The sequence below is a fragment of the Strongylocentrotus purpuratus genome, unplaced genomic scaffold, assembly GCF_000002235.5.
Source record: "Strongylocentrotus purpuratus isolate Spur 01 unplaced genomic scaffold, Spur_5.0 spur5_scaffold_3, whole genome shotgun sequence".
Taxonomy (NCBI): domain Eukaryota; kingdom Metazoa; phylum Echinodermata; class Echinoidea; order Camarodonta; family Strongylocentrotidae; genus Strongylocentrotus; species Strongylocentrotus purpuratus.
Genome location: NW_022145609.1, coordinates 34,491,282 through 34,505,952, shown reverse-complemented (window position 1 = coordinate 34,505,952; position 14,671 = coordinate 34,491,282). Strand labels below are relative to the sequence as shown.

The following is a 14,671-nucleotide window of genomic DNA, read 5'->3' as shown; positions in this document are numbered from 1 at the left end:
CCTCCCTCCCTCTCTCTCTCTCTCTCTCTCTCTCTTTCGAAACCGTAGGCCTATATAGGCTTACATGAATTAACATCAAATCATTTCTTTCTTTTCCTTTCATATTATAGAAATCGAATCATGATTACTAGTAGAACCCGATATGATCATAATCAGAAGCCCACTATTAAAGCTGTGTTGATCAATTAAAGTTTCAAGCCTGGCGATTTGAAGTATTTTAGGGCCCTGTACCCATTTTTCTCACAACACATATAACATCAGTTTCACCAAATCGTCACTTTCTTTTCCTTTTTGAATCATTTTCTATGATTATTTTAATACTTCGCAGAGGATTGGAGCCCGTCATAGAGTTTTGGAGCCCGCTTTAGCTGTACGTACAGTGTCAAAACAGGTTTTAAGCATGGCGATTCCAACTACTTTAGGGGCATTTCTGTACTAAATTTATCTCAGAACACTCGTAATTTATATAACATCAACTACAGCACATTTATATAACATCAATTACAACTCATCGTCACTTTCTTTTCCTTTTTTTCATCATCTCTATGATTATTATGATACTTCGCAGAGGATTGGAGCCCGTCATAGAGTTTCGGAGCTGGCTGTACGTAGATCAATACAGGTTTTTAGCCTGGCGATTCGGGCGCGGATCCAGGGGGGGGGGGGGGGGGGGGGGGGGGCCGAGCGGGCCTTGCCCCCCCCCCCCATATGGAAACGTTTGCTTGTATTCTCATAAAAGAATATGAGCACGAACTGACTAAGTTGAGTGCTCAGGGGTCACAGGCCAATGGCTTCATCGGGCAGGTAGTTCCATTATGTGAATGGGTAAATTAACTATTACAAAATGAGGGGACACATTACATTGTTTTTATTGTGCAGAACATACTCTTTTATTGACTTACTTATTGCATGAAACTATATAACCAAAATGCATTTTGTATTCTGACAATGGGAGTACAAAGAATAATAACAGGTGAATGAAATGCATAAACACCACAAACACCTGGGGAGGAAGCATTCATAAATTTGAATACATATATATGATAAACGACTCCGATGAAACTATAAAACCAAAATGAAATTTGCGTTCTGGCAATTGGAGTACAAAGAATGATAGCAGGTGGATGAAATGCTTCAACAGCAACACAAACACCTGGGAAGCTAGGAAGCATCCATAAATTTGAATAATTTAGTTGATAAACGACTCCGCATGTGGACGTTTGTTGGAGCAGAAATCAGTGGATTCTTAACAACACGAACCCATTTAACATAATGTCGGAACGTAAATTAAATTTGGCGCGGTTGGAAAATGCATCTTTCTACCCTGCAACTTTAATGGTACGATCCAGTAAATTAAAACAATAAAATGGCTCTTATTTCAAAATTACTCATTAAATGAAACCCAAAACTTCAGTGATATCAGAAAAAATATGTTATATCTTACTAATAATTAAAAAAAGATGTATAAACATTGTGAAAGTGTCGCATTTTACGATAAAAGACACCGATTTACTGATCACGTCATTAGTGCGCTTGCATCAGGGAATTCAAGGTCAAAAGGTCAATTCAGACGCTGATGAGTTGTTGGTCGAGCATTTTTGTTTCCTTTATTCCGACAAAATTATACAATCAATCAAAATAAGTTTGATACCAGAAGAAAGCTAACGATTAGTTTTTTCATTAACCGCTTGCCCCAAAGTCTCTTGACCACAGTGAAACGAGTGAGAGCTTGCGAGATCGGCCAAAGTGTGATTGAAACTCGCTATTTTCTCTTCTCCAACGCAAAAAGAGACGACATTGTGCTGGATAAATGTATTTTTTCCGGCAAAAGTACAGAAAATTTGCATATGGTCTTTTTATATTATACTTTATGAAATGTTACCTCATGGGCTTCTGGGCGCCCCAATGCTGGAAAGAAACGCACATTTCAGTGGCGGATCCAGGGGGGGGGGGGCCGAAACGGCCGCGGCCCCCCCTATTGGCGGCGCAAAAAAAAGGAAGAAAAAAAGAGGAAGAAAAGAAGAGAAAAAAAGAAAGGAGAAGAGGAGAAAAAAAGGAGAAGAGAAAAGAAAGGAGAAGAGAAAGGAAAAAAGAAGAGAAAAGAAAATAGAAGAGAAAAGATAAATAAAAGGCCCCCTCCCTCCAACTCCGGGGTCGGAGGGACCGAATTTGTGTTCCCTAAATTTCCGATAAAGAGTTACTTTTCACGAAACAAAGTCCGGCCCGCAATACACGAAAATCCGGCCCGTACTGACTTTACACACCGGAGACAGAGGGGTGCTTTCAAAGAGAGGGAACATACATGTGCGTACCCTAGATAACACTGAGAGGGTGTGGGGGGGGGGGGGGAAGAAAAGTTGGTGAGAAAGGGGGAAAGGCAAGGAAATGGCGCTAAGTGACAGTAACGACAAATATGGGAAAACTGTAATCGGGAGATTAGGGGACATTCCAGAAGGCTCATTGGCAAACGTTATTGAATAGAGGGGGGCCGGGCCGCCGGCCGGCCGCATAAAATCTCGAGCCGCGGATTCAAAGTTAAACGTTAAGAACAGCCCCTGCGGTCATCACTCTTTAGTGAGAAATTTGAAAAGGGCACAATATTTTGGATGTCTTTTAAATAGAAGTTATATACTCAACAGTCAAATTTTAAATTAACGGTAGGGCCGCTTCACAACTCTTATTTTGCCCTTCATTTGGATTCAGCTCGTATCGACTCGCTTGTGATTGTATTAGAACTCATGTTGGTAGTAATCATGGACAGGGGCGGCGATCCTGGGCCCGATATGGGGACAAGTCTTCCAGGAAATTTAGAAATATAGCTAGAAATAAATATAGCGGAAAGAACGTACATATCGGACTTAGGGATTTTTTAGAATGCATAATTTCAGCATTCAACATTGCAAAATCCTGCTTGGTCGCTACGCCCCGGCCCCGGCCCTCGCCCGATAACACAAAATTATGACGCTCCCGGCCGTGATTTATCCATGGTAGGTGTAATAGAGAACGGTACAACGAATCGTCTTCTTTCTCCAATAATTTAATGAAATGTCGAAGCTTCCGCGCATCGCTCGGGAGGGGGGCGACTGAATTCAGACAAGGATTGGGAGTCGAGAATGGTAAAACGAATCATCTTCTTTCTCTAATAATTTAATGAAACGTCAACGTTTCCGCGCTTCGCTCGGGAGGAGGGGGGGGGGGGCGGGAACTCAATTCAGACAAGGATTAAGAGTCGAGAACGGTACAAAGAATCGTCTTCTAATTTCTCTAATAATCTAATGAAACGTCAAAGCTTCCGCGCTTCGCGCGAGAAGGGGGGGGGGGGGGGGACTCAATTCAGATAAGGATAAAGAGTCGATGACGGTGCAACGAATCATCTTCTTTCTCTAATAATTTTAATGAAACGTCAAAGTTTCCGCGCTTCGCGTGGGAGGGGGAAAACTGAATTCAAAGAAGGATTAAGAGACGAGAATGGTAAAACGATTCGTCTTCTTCCTCTAATAATTTAATGAACCGTCAAAGCTTACGCGCATCACACGGGCAAGGGAAAACCTAATTCAGACAAGGAAGAGTCGAGAATGGTACAAAGAATCGTCCCCTTTTCCTTATAATTTAATTAAACGTCAAAGCTTCCGCGCTACGCGCGGAAGGGTGGGGGGACGGGAACTCAATTCAGACAAGGATTAAGAGTCGAGAATGGTACAAAGAATCGTCCCCTTTTCCTTTTAATTTAATTAAACGTCAAAGCTTCCGCGCTACGCGCGGGAGGGGGGGGGGGGGGGGACGGGAACTCAATTCAGACAAGGATTAAGAGTCGAGAATGGTACAAAGAATCGTCCCCTTTTCCTTATAATTTAATTAAACGTCAAAGCTTCCGCGCTACGCGCGGGAGGGGGGGGGGGGGGGGGGGACGGGAACTCAATTCAGACAAGGATTAAGAGTCGAGAATGGTACAAAGAATCGTCCCCTTTTCCTTATAATTTAATTAAACGTCAAAGCTTCCTTGCTACGCGCGGGAGGGGGGGGGGACGGGAACTCAATTCAGACAAGGATTCAGAGTCGAGAATGGTACAAAGAATCGTCCCCTTTTCCTTATAATTTAATTAAACGTCAAAGCTTCCTTGCTACGCGCGGGAGGGGGGGGGGGGGGGACGGGAACTCAATTCAGACAAGGATTCAGAGTCGAGAATGGTACAAAGAATCGTCCCCTTTTCCTTATAATTTAATTAAACGTCAAAGCTTCTGCGCTTTGCGCGGGAGGGGGTAAACTAAATTCAGAAAAGGATTAAGAGTCGAGAATGGAACAACGAATCATCTTTTTCTCTAATAATTTCATTAAACTATAAAATGTCAAAGCTTCCGCGCTTTGCGCGGGAGGGGGGAAACTGAATTCAGAGAAGGATTAAGAGTCGAGAATGGTACAACAAATCGTCTTCTTTCTCTAATAATTAATGAAAGGTCAAAGCTTCCACGCTTCGCGCGTCATTGGGGGGGGGGGGGGGGGGGTTAGCGAGCTACCCGCATATGATTTTTTGATATCTTTTCTCGTTTATTTTGGTTATAAATAACACTTTCACAAAATACATATTTTGCTCAAATTGTTGCTCGCTCGCTTCGCTCACTAGCCGAATTGTGAAACCAGAAAGTTACTTTTTCGGATAAGAGGCTATAGCCCCCCCCCCCCGATGAAAATGTCAAAAATTGTAATGGTATGGTGCTTCTAATAAGACCTTGAAAAAAACGGTCGGCGCAATTTTCAAACTTCCGGCCCCCCCATTGGAAAATCCTGGATCCGCGCCTGCATTTTAGAAAACTTCACTTTTTCATGGAAAAATGCTTATTTGTTCTATGCACGCAAGTCAGATTGAGCGGATGATACAACGTTTCCATATGCCCCCCCCCCCCCCCCAAAAAAAAAAAAAAAAAAAAAAAAAAGAGAGAAGAAAGGAAAGGAAGGGAAAGGGAAAAAGGAGAAAAAGGGAAAGAAAGAAGAGGAAGAAGAAAAGAAAAGGGGGGGGGGGAAGAAGGAGATCGGGGGGCCGAAAGGGCCTTGCCTCCCAGGCTGTTAACCCCCCCCCCCCCCAATCAAAAAAAAATAAGAGAGATGGAAGGAAAGGGAAAGAAAAAAAGGAAAAGAGGAGATACTGGCGTACTGATAGAGGGGGGGGGGGGGAGGGCTTGAGAGAAATCAAATTCAAACGTGGTTTATTTCTAATTCCTCAACGGTGGATTACAAATAATGCTGAAATGACATAATTTCCGAAATTTTTCCTCACTTTTTAGTCAATTATACGTTTGTATGTGTTTGTTGGAAAATGACAAATTTCTAAATTTACAGCCAGGCAAAAAATATGATTCTTGAGATTCCTACATGTCAGGGCCCGAGGTACGGCGGGGATCGAGAGCCTCGAGCCCCCCCCCCACTTTTCTTGAAAAAGTATATTAAAGAGAAATAAAATAGAATGAGAGCAAGAAAGTGAGAATAGTTAACTGCCAGTGTTAACAAAATAATGAGGCATCAAAATATGCTCATCTGACCGTGATTAATTTTTTTTTTCCCCCTTCCACAGGGTTTTCAAAACAAATTTCATCATATACAGAACATCCATATATCATATACAAACAGGCGCGTACGCAGGATTTTTTCAAGGGGGGGGTTTTAACATTTATAAATCGGTCCGAAAATTTCGCAACGACTCAGCCAGCCGCTGAATAAGCGGGGGGGGGGGGGGGGGGGGGGGGGGGGGGGGGGGGGGGGGGGGGGGGTAAGAGGACACATTTTTTTTTTTTGGTCTCGAAATTTGGAAATTTGACATTTTGCTCCGTTGGGGGGGGGGTAAGGTCACCTTTTTTAGGTCGGCCATGGGAATAATTTTTTTTTTTTTTTTTTTTTAATAATTACAAAAAAAAAAAAAAAAAAAAAAAAAAAATCCAAAAGGGGGGGGGGGGGGGGTTTTAGGTTTTTTTTAGGGGGGTTTACACACAAAAAATTTCCAAAGGGGGGGGGTTTAACCCCCCAAACCCCCCCCTGCGTACGCGCCTGTATACAAATAATTAAAGAAATAATTTCCATACATAATGGCTTGACACAGATAATAATCATCACGGCCAAAAACTTTTGTGGCAGATAAAAACAAACATTTATGACAAAATTAGTACTTTAATTATATAATTTAAAAAAAATACCAAACAAAAAATACATGATCATGTTTATGTTAGCACATTTCCAACACTCTCAAAATATTGTCTAAAGTGAAACCATTTCTTTTTTAGTTTATTCTCTCTGAGATTTGTTTGGTATATATACAGCCCCTCAAAAACTCTGCAACATTCATATCATTTTGGTCAGAATGGACAAAAAAGTGGTATAGTAGTTTATGATATAGACTACAAGCACGAAGCACAGACTGCATTAGCAGACTACGAGTGTAGCAGAGCATAGCAGGGCGCTATTCCTCACTATGAACATGACTGACAATGAGAGCGGACAAAATATACAGTTCCTCAGGTAGACAAAGGAACATCCCTTACTGCTATTATGTAAAAATGTGTAGAACAGGTGTCACATGCATATTCACCTTTTTACATAATAGCTGTGAAGGGATGTTCCTTTGTCTACCTGAGGAACTGTATATTTTGTCCGCTCTCATTGTCAGTCATGTTCATAGTGCCTATTGGAAGCTTCCGTGGAAGAGAATCAACCTGAACTCTTTCTCTCACGCAACCGACTCTTCAACCGAACAGACGTACCTATACTGGAAGTTAAGGATGTCTAGCCTGATACATTCCAGTGAGTATTACATGTCTGGTTATGGTGTCTAAGTAGATGCCCAAGTCTACTTCATTGGCATCATGGACTTTTAGGACCTCGAAATGCACCGTTTTGGGGTAACTTGTTGTGTTGTTTTGTCAATTTTAATTTGTCAAAACGGGCATGGACCTCAATTTGCCGGGATTGCGCTGGGGGCTGTGCGGGGTATCGCTCGCTAGTTTCCTAGTGGAAACAAATTTTCCGGTTGGGAGTGGTGCCCGTATAGTTCCGGCCGACCATTTGTTTTAAAATGGTGAATTTTAAACTTTCTGTGCCTTTACGGGAGCGAGAGCCGTGAAGGGCTGACAGGTTTGGTGGGGGCTGGGTATAGGCCCATGGCTGGATGGCTGCAGTGAAGTATGGTGTTATATCTCTCGTGAGTGGATGTGTTATGTTATTTGTGGCTAGTTTTAATACTAGTGTGGTGAATGTCCTGTTTTATGTATGTTTAATGTTGGGTTTGATGGAATGATGGATATCAACCTGGTGGCTTTTAAGCAGGATGAGATATGGTCAGCCATGTTGAATGTTTATGGAAGCATTCTTATTGAATGGCGTGAATGTGATTTGTAGAAGAATGGATGATGGAATGTGGGAAACATTCCAGGAATAACCGTGGGGGATGGTTGTATCCCCAGCTGGGTTACGTTTTTCCATTCATATCCCTTCGAGCGTGAGTCTTGAGGAGTTCCGGAATTCAAGATTCGCACGCACACGTTCGCTGGAGGGGATAGACCAATCAGGGCGCGGCGGCGAAAGTTTCGCTCACCCAGATTTTCCGATCCGGAGTCACGCACACGTTCGCTGGAGGGGATAGACCAATCAGGGCGCGGCGGCGAAAGTTTCGCTCACCCAGATTTTCCGATCCGGAGTACGTACCCATTCCCTCACGTGTTGTGGTGTGGAAGTTTCCAATCTATATCTACGGCTAATATATGAAGACTAGCAATGTGGTAGGGTATTCTGCAATTAAGCCCAAGTATTTACACTGCTTTAGGAGTTTGGAGAGGTGGGATTCTCGTGGATTGTAAGGTAGGAAATCCTTTGCTTTTGACTTCTAATCATTGTTTTTCTCCTTTAGACTGATTTTGTCGGGCTTTTCCTTCACTCATTTTTTGATACGTGGATTTATCATTGGCTGTAATCTGTAGACTATACGTGTGTGAGTGCTCGTGTTACCAGCAGTTCCGTGTAGGCCCACCTACCCGCTTGGCTTCGTAGCCATGCAATTATTAAATTAAATTAAAAATAAAGAGGGAATAGGAGACAAATAAAATTAGTGATTATTTGTTGAAGACAAGCTGTTTGGATTTGTTTAATTTGTTTCGGAGGCGTAAAGCTTACTGATAATAAATCTAGATTTAGTGGATATCGTGGGGGATCTGCTCCCATGAATTCTGCTACTGTGTGTGTGTGTGTATTGGGTTTTTACAGACGTGTATCAATCAGATATGATTATTTACGTCTGGGACCGACCTTTAAACGTCACCATCCGAAAGACGTGACTCAGTTTCGAACCTGCATCCTCGGCTGAATCAGTTTGTAACTTCCACTTTTTTAGCTGGATTACAGGCGCACGCCACAACGCCTACTGTGGAGGGGGGATTCTAGTCTTCTTCGCAGACTTGGTTAAGTTAATTCTATTCAATATTATATATAACTTAATCAAATTGTAGTGTGTAAACAATTTCCAATAATGAAATAGTTCTTAGCAATCTTTAGGTTAGTTTAGGGCAAATACTTTAGATTTTTTGGACTGTTTGTTTAGTTGGTGGAGGGAGTTGTTGTATTTATAATTCCCTTTCGCGAATTAAATAGAACCTAGACATCTAGGTTAGGTTATTTATATTTTTATTACTGAACTGGCTGTGGTTGGAATTTTGAAAGAAAAAAAAAAAAAAAAAGGGCCTCCTCCTTCCCATTTTTCGAAAAAACAGGACGCTAAACATGTTTTTTTTTTAATTTGGCCTTATATAAAAAAAAAAAAAAACGATCCAACTGTACCTGTAGTTATTCTATAAGCCACTGGAACTGCGTAGAGTTCCGTAGTGTGGTGTACCGACTACGCAGAAATTAGGCTGCGTATTAATGGGAAAATAGTCCCTGCGTAGGTTATGCGTAGGCTGGCGTACAGGTTTGCTTATGGTTGCTTACTGTGTAGAAAGCTTTTACTGCTTTGACGATCTGGCGTAGGGTAGCGTACTGTTGCGTAGTCAAGTAGCGTAGTGTTGCGTAAAAAGGCGTACTTTCTGCGTCAAGTTTCTACGCCGAAACTACCCGAAAAAAATTAAACATGTTGAATTGTTGTTTTCGTTCATCTTGCGTACCTCTTTCCGTCCCTCAGCATATAGTAATGTAGGCCAGCGTAGTTGGTACGCAACACTACGTATTGACCCCACGCCAATTAGTGACCCGCAAGTGTCACAAATAAAGTATTAAAAATATGCTCATCTGACCCTAATTAAACGCCTAAACCCCCCAAGCTTTCGGGGGTTTATGGCCCCTTGAAACCCGTGGACCCCACGCCTATATTGTATATACACTCAACTCGCCGTGATCTGATCTCTCCCCCCCCCCCCAACTTTGAAGAACGTAACCCCCGAGCTTTTGGGGGTTTATGGCCCTTGAAACCCGTGGACCTCACGCCTATATTATATATACACTCAACTCAGGACCCGCGGAAATCCGCGGGATTCTAGAGGGGGGGGGGGGGCGCAGGCAAAAAACTAAGTTTTTTCATTTCGGGGGCTCCATTTCAAATTTTTGGGAAATTTTCGGGGGCAACTTTTTCAACTTTCGGGGGCTCTTTTTTCTGGGGCTACTTTTTCATTAATTCATAAAAGGATAAGCCTACACTTTGTTGAGATTTGTTTAGTAGGCGAAGGTTTCAGGCTTAATACTTCATAGGTCTAATTGCCTATTTAAAAAAAAAAAACATTTTTCTAGTTCAATAACTAAGTTTTCATGCATTGATTTGATGCAAGAACTGTAACATAATTAATAGACCCTAGATTGTGATTATTTCTGACCATGAATTTCGATAATCATTTTTCAAAGTAAAATTTTCACAAGAAAATCAGACAGTCGTTTAAAAACGTAGACATTAGTAGTACTTTTACTAATTCTAAGCTCAGGTTTCGTAAATCTATTCACGAAACTATATTGAAATCGCGGCAATAATGATGCAAACCAACAGATAACAATTCAAAGTGTCGAATCTCTTCGACTCGAGCTCAGCTCAGCTGAACTCACACACACTCCAGCGTAACTCCAGACAGCTCGAACACCGACGCCGCAGGCCTAGGACGCCTGCGGTGTGTGGTGCCGGTGTTACACTGCACTGTGTGTTCTGTATGTGTGAAGACTGAAGGCAGCTTGCGACAGAACTGTCAGTCCAATGGTTTTCTTGTGAAAACTTTCCTTTAGAAAATGATAATCAAAATGTAGTATACATTAACCGTCATAATCACAAAATAAGCTTTGATTTCATACCTCCATTCACGAAAACTATATAAAAATCGCGGCAATAATGATGGAAATAGGTCTCTAAGTTTGGACGTGGACGGGAAGCTTCGTGTGTATCTCTGTTGCTTGTGCAGCTACTACAAAGGATATCCTATAGAAAGATGCTTTACTCGGGTAATCCCGACCCTGTATATCGTGCATTTAATACGCAACTTAATGTGAGTGGATAGTCATCGGTCGTGTTTCTACCGATGTAATGTTGAATATCCATGAGGTATCTCTGTCGTCACGCATATCCTGCATTATGCATGTCGCGTCTGTTTTCGCCCTGGACGTCGACACGGAGGAGGACCTCGGGCGGAGTATAGCCAATTCCACAGAGTAGACTCCCCCGTGGACGATGGCACCGGGCACGGGCACCCCGAGGGCAGGGTTCAGGAGGAGATAGCCGCACCAACTTGGGTCGGCGATCTCATTAAAAAACAATAGAATACAAAGGCTCCCCGAGACGTCGCGCCCCCCGCGGAGCCTTAGCGTATTACTTATATAGACAATTATAGCATTTGTTATTTCTTATATATTTTAGGACAGTTTTAGAATATAAGAATAAGTATCGACTTAGAGATTAATAATATTAGGGATTAAATTTAGTAGGACGTTGGGTTTATTACAGTCAGTGCTGGGGTGGATATATCCTATCCTGTCTCTGGTGTGTTGGTTAGGGCCCAAGGAGGGGTGTAGCTCCTTCTTTTATTCATCGAACCTCGCCAGTGGCGAGCAATAGCTCATTCTTGAGTTTAGTAGGCTCCTTTTCGATATTTTATATCGGTTCGGTGAATTGATCTAGAGGTCTTTGTAACCCTGTAAGTTGGGGCTCTGATCGGACCGGAAGATCGGAGCGACACCCTCGCACCTTTGATCGGTATCGGATCGGAAGATCGACAAAAAAAATCGGTCAATTTTTTTTTTTTTTTTTTTTTTTTTTTTTTTTAATGACAAAAATTTTCAAGTTTTTGGCTATCAAATGCTTAAAAGAAATTTATGGCTGGGATGATTTTGTCATTTAGAGTTGTTGTAGACCATGTTTGTTGATATTTAGTGCCTTTTCATGACTTTGAATTTAATAATGTTGGTCTAAGAGCAGAGGCAAAACATGCGATTGGATCTTTGATTATAATGTAGGTATATGCATTATAATCCAAGATGGCGGCCCGCATGTTTTGCCTCTGCTCTTAGACCAATATTATTAATTCCAAAGTCATGAAAAGGCACTACATGGTCCTACAACAACTCCAAATGACAAAATAATCCCAGCCATGAATTTTTTGAGCATTTGATAGCCAAAAACTTGAAAATTGATCGGATCGGTATAGGCGGCCGATTACAGGGTTAGGTCTTTGTTTTTTGTGTTTGTGCTTGTGATTGCAATTGTGCTTGTGATTGCAATTGTGCTAATATATCCTAGTATATTGTTCTGTTCAATTATTCACCTGCGGTTGTAGGGTGTTTATAATTGCTGAATAGATCAATTAATATTCTGGGATTTATTTTATTGTTGTAGGTTTTGTCCTATTGTTGGAAGGATTTAACCTAGCACTGTGGGAATATGGAGAAGGTCACTATTAATAGTTGTACATTTGAGGAGTTGCTGGCCATGCCTGGGGTAAGCCCTGTTCTAGCGGGGCGTATTTTAGAACTCCGGGAAAAGCATGGGGGGATTACTCCTGAGCTGTTGGAGTCCTCTCTTATGTTTGCGGCTGTAGGCATTCTGCAAGGCTGGTTTGACTTCCGATCGCGTTTGGATTATGGGGGAGAGTCCCCCAGAATGCCATTTAGGGCAATATTCCAAACGGCGATTTTTGGAGTAGCACGCTCCGGGGGAGAGGATCGGGAGAATCCGAAGGAAGAAGTCTAGGGCGGGTGCTCCCGCAGGAATTCGTGGAGAAGATTCCCTACTAGGGCCGGCCCGGACTTTTTCCGCGCATAAGGTCATGTACGGCTGTTCCCGGCAGGCCAAAGTGATGGCGACCGAATCGGGCGAGACCAGAGGGCCCGAGGTGCGAAGGGTGGACATTGCCTTTGCAACTGGCGCGGGGCACTCCTGCCACCCCTTCCCCTTCCAGACTTGAGACCCGGATGTCAGAGTTGGAGGGACGATCGGATAACCGAATATCTGGTTTAGCGAAGATCTTTGATAACCGGATGTTTAGTTTGGTGAAAAGATTGGATAGCCAGATATCTGGTTTGTCTACCAGTTTGGATATCCGGCTTGGAGAAAAACCTGGAGAACCTTGCCAAGGCTCTAGGTGGGGCACGAGGGATTTCACCGACCCTGTCGCGGGTCTGAGGAAGGTCGGACGAGAAGTACCTGACCGAGGAGCAGACGCAGTAAAGTCTGACAAGTTAGGGATGGATGAGGTCCTCCCTGCTATTTTTTTTCTATTATATTGTGTTTATAATGAAATTGCCCTTTGAGGGCGTGAAGTTTTTATTATGGGATGTATAATGGGGTTGCCCTTTGTAGTTGGCAAAGGGAGGAGGGTTTTGTTAAAGGAAAGGAAGGGGAAAAAGTTTTTTTTCCGGGGGGCGACATTCATCGTTTTGTATAAATTTTGTATGTTGTGACATGACCTGGCTGTTACAAAAGCCGGTCTTAGCGGGTTTGAGTCACTGATTGTGGCACCCGAGTTTATTTTGAGGGGTTAGGTTCTCCCTGGGATGAGTTCTTTAAAACAGGGGGGGGGGGGGGGAATATAGAAGTTTATGATATAGACTACAAGCACGAAGCAGACTGTATTAGCAGACTACGAGTGTGGCAGAGCATAGCAGTCTACAATAGCCACCCTCATCAGTAGAGGGTGCTATTCCTATTGGAAGCTTCCGTGGAAGAGAGTCAACCTGAACTCTTTCTCTCATGCAACCGACACCTCAACCGAACAGACGTACCTATACTGGAAGTTAAGGATGTCTAGCCTGATACATTCCAGTGAGTATTACATGTCTGGTTATGGTGTCTAAGTAGATGCCCAAGTCTACTTCAGTGGTTCATGCCGAGTTATCATTTTTTGCTCAACAGCTGCATTCTAATGCATTAGGCTATATGCAGAAAGTGGCGGAAGGGTATTTTCAAACTTAAATCCTATGTGATCCCTTGGGGCTAGCGAGAAATAAAGTACATCAACATATTCCTTACGACTTGAAGTAATTATCCCTCGGGGGGGGGGGGGGGGGGGTCGATTCTCAAAAGTTGGAATTCTCCCAAGTTGCCATGGAAACGCATTTAAATCGCTGTTTTGACCAATATATTTTTTAGAAATTTGAAGTGACCCCCCTTTGGAAATATAGAAATTAATCTGCCCTTTCATATGACACCTCATTTATTCAGTATCATCTTCAGGATCGCAACAGATTAAGGTTTGAATCTAAATTTATTTTTAAAAACTTTTTTAAAACTCATAGACTCTATAGGGATGTGTGCGTTGTCTATGGGAAGGGTTTTAGCACACAAAACCAGGTGCGCGATCAGACACCCTACTAGTGTCAAACTTTGCTTACAGCTGCATCAACATGACTGTGTACAGTCTTTGTAATAATGTGTGGTGTGTATATTTGTGTATAGATCTAGGTATAACTAGACTTTAATTCGTCACTTTGACGAATTAGGTGATACGTATGCTCATGTGTAACATAATGAAAAACGCATTTTCACGATTTTATCTTTCGTTTACTACTCCCATTATGGTCTATCCATGAGTCAAGTTTCAACTGTAGGGCAGAGGGAGACAGACCAAGAGAATAAGAGGGAGGCAAGGCAAGAGAGAGAGAGAGAGAGAGAGAGAGAGAGAGAGTGAGAGAGAGAGTGGGAGAGGGTGAAACAGAAGAGAGATAGATAGATGCAGAGACAGACCAAAAAAGGAGAGGGGCAGAACATGAGAGGAGAAGGAAAAAGAGCAAGAGGGAGAGAGAGATGCAATTGAGAACAATGCCTTCCAGATGATTAAAAGTGGTATAGCGCCCCCTTCAGGTATTCGATTGAGGATTGTTATATATGATAATTGACATGTCACCTATGATTGAATTTTTGACTATGATAATGTCATGATAATGTTATATAGTCTACATAAATCTTGTGGAAACTTGTCTCAGCTACAACATACCACAAAAATCAACAAAATCCAAGCAGAAATATTGGCGATTTTGCTCAAAACACAGGAATTTAGAATCCAGATTTGAGAAAAAGTCATCTCCTATAGGGATTAAACGCAAAAAGTAATGGATTAAGCGAAAATGAGGTAATAATAAAGTAAATAGGGTTGTTTATTACATTATTTGCGATTCTACGTGTTTTAATAATCAAAGGAAATGGTACAGTGAAAGGTCAAAAAAAAAAAAAGTGAA

The 14,671-nt window shown here is 42.2% G+C and overlaps 1 protein-coding gene across 5 annotated transcripts in view; it reads left to right on the top strand.

Annotated features, from left to right (window-relative positions):
- The first annotated feature begins 7,760 nt into the window (after positions 1–7,760).
- The window catches only part of LOC105440593 (calponin homology domain-containing protein DDB_G0272472-like), a 47,615-nt gene continuing 40,704 nt past the window's right edge, over positions 7,761–14,671 (top strand). For 3 of the 5 annotated variants that reach the window (XM_030996183.1, XM_030996187.1, XM_030996186.1), the window contains exon 1: positions 13,223–13,259. In XM_030996183.1, coding sequence (XP_030852043.1) covers positions 13,238–13,259 — 22 coding nt within the window. In that variant the 5' untranslated portion in view covers positions 13,223–13,237. Of the gene's footprint in view, positions 7,841–13,222; positions 13,260–14,671 lie in introns of those variants that run through there. The other 2 variants (XM_030996184.1, XM_030996185.1) reach the window with 2 other exon arrangements.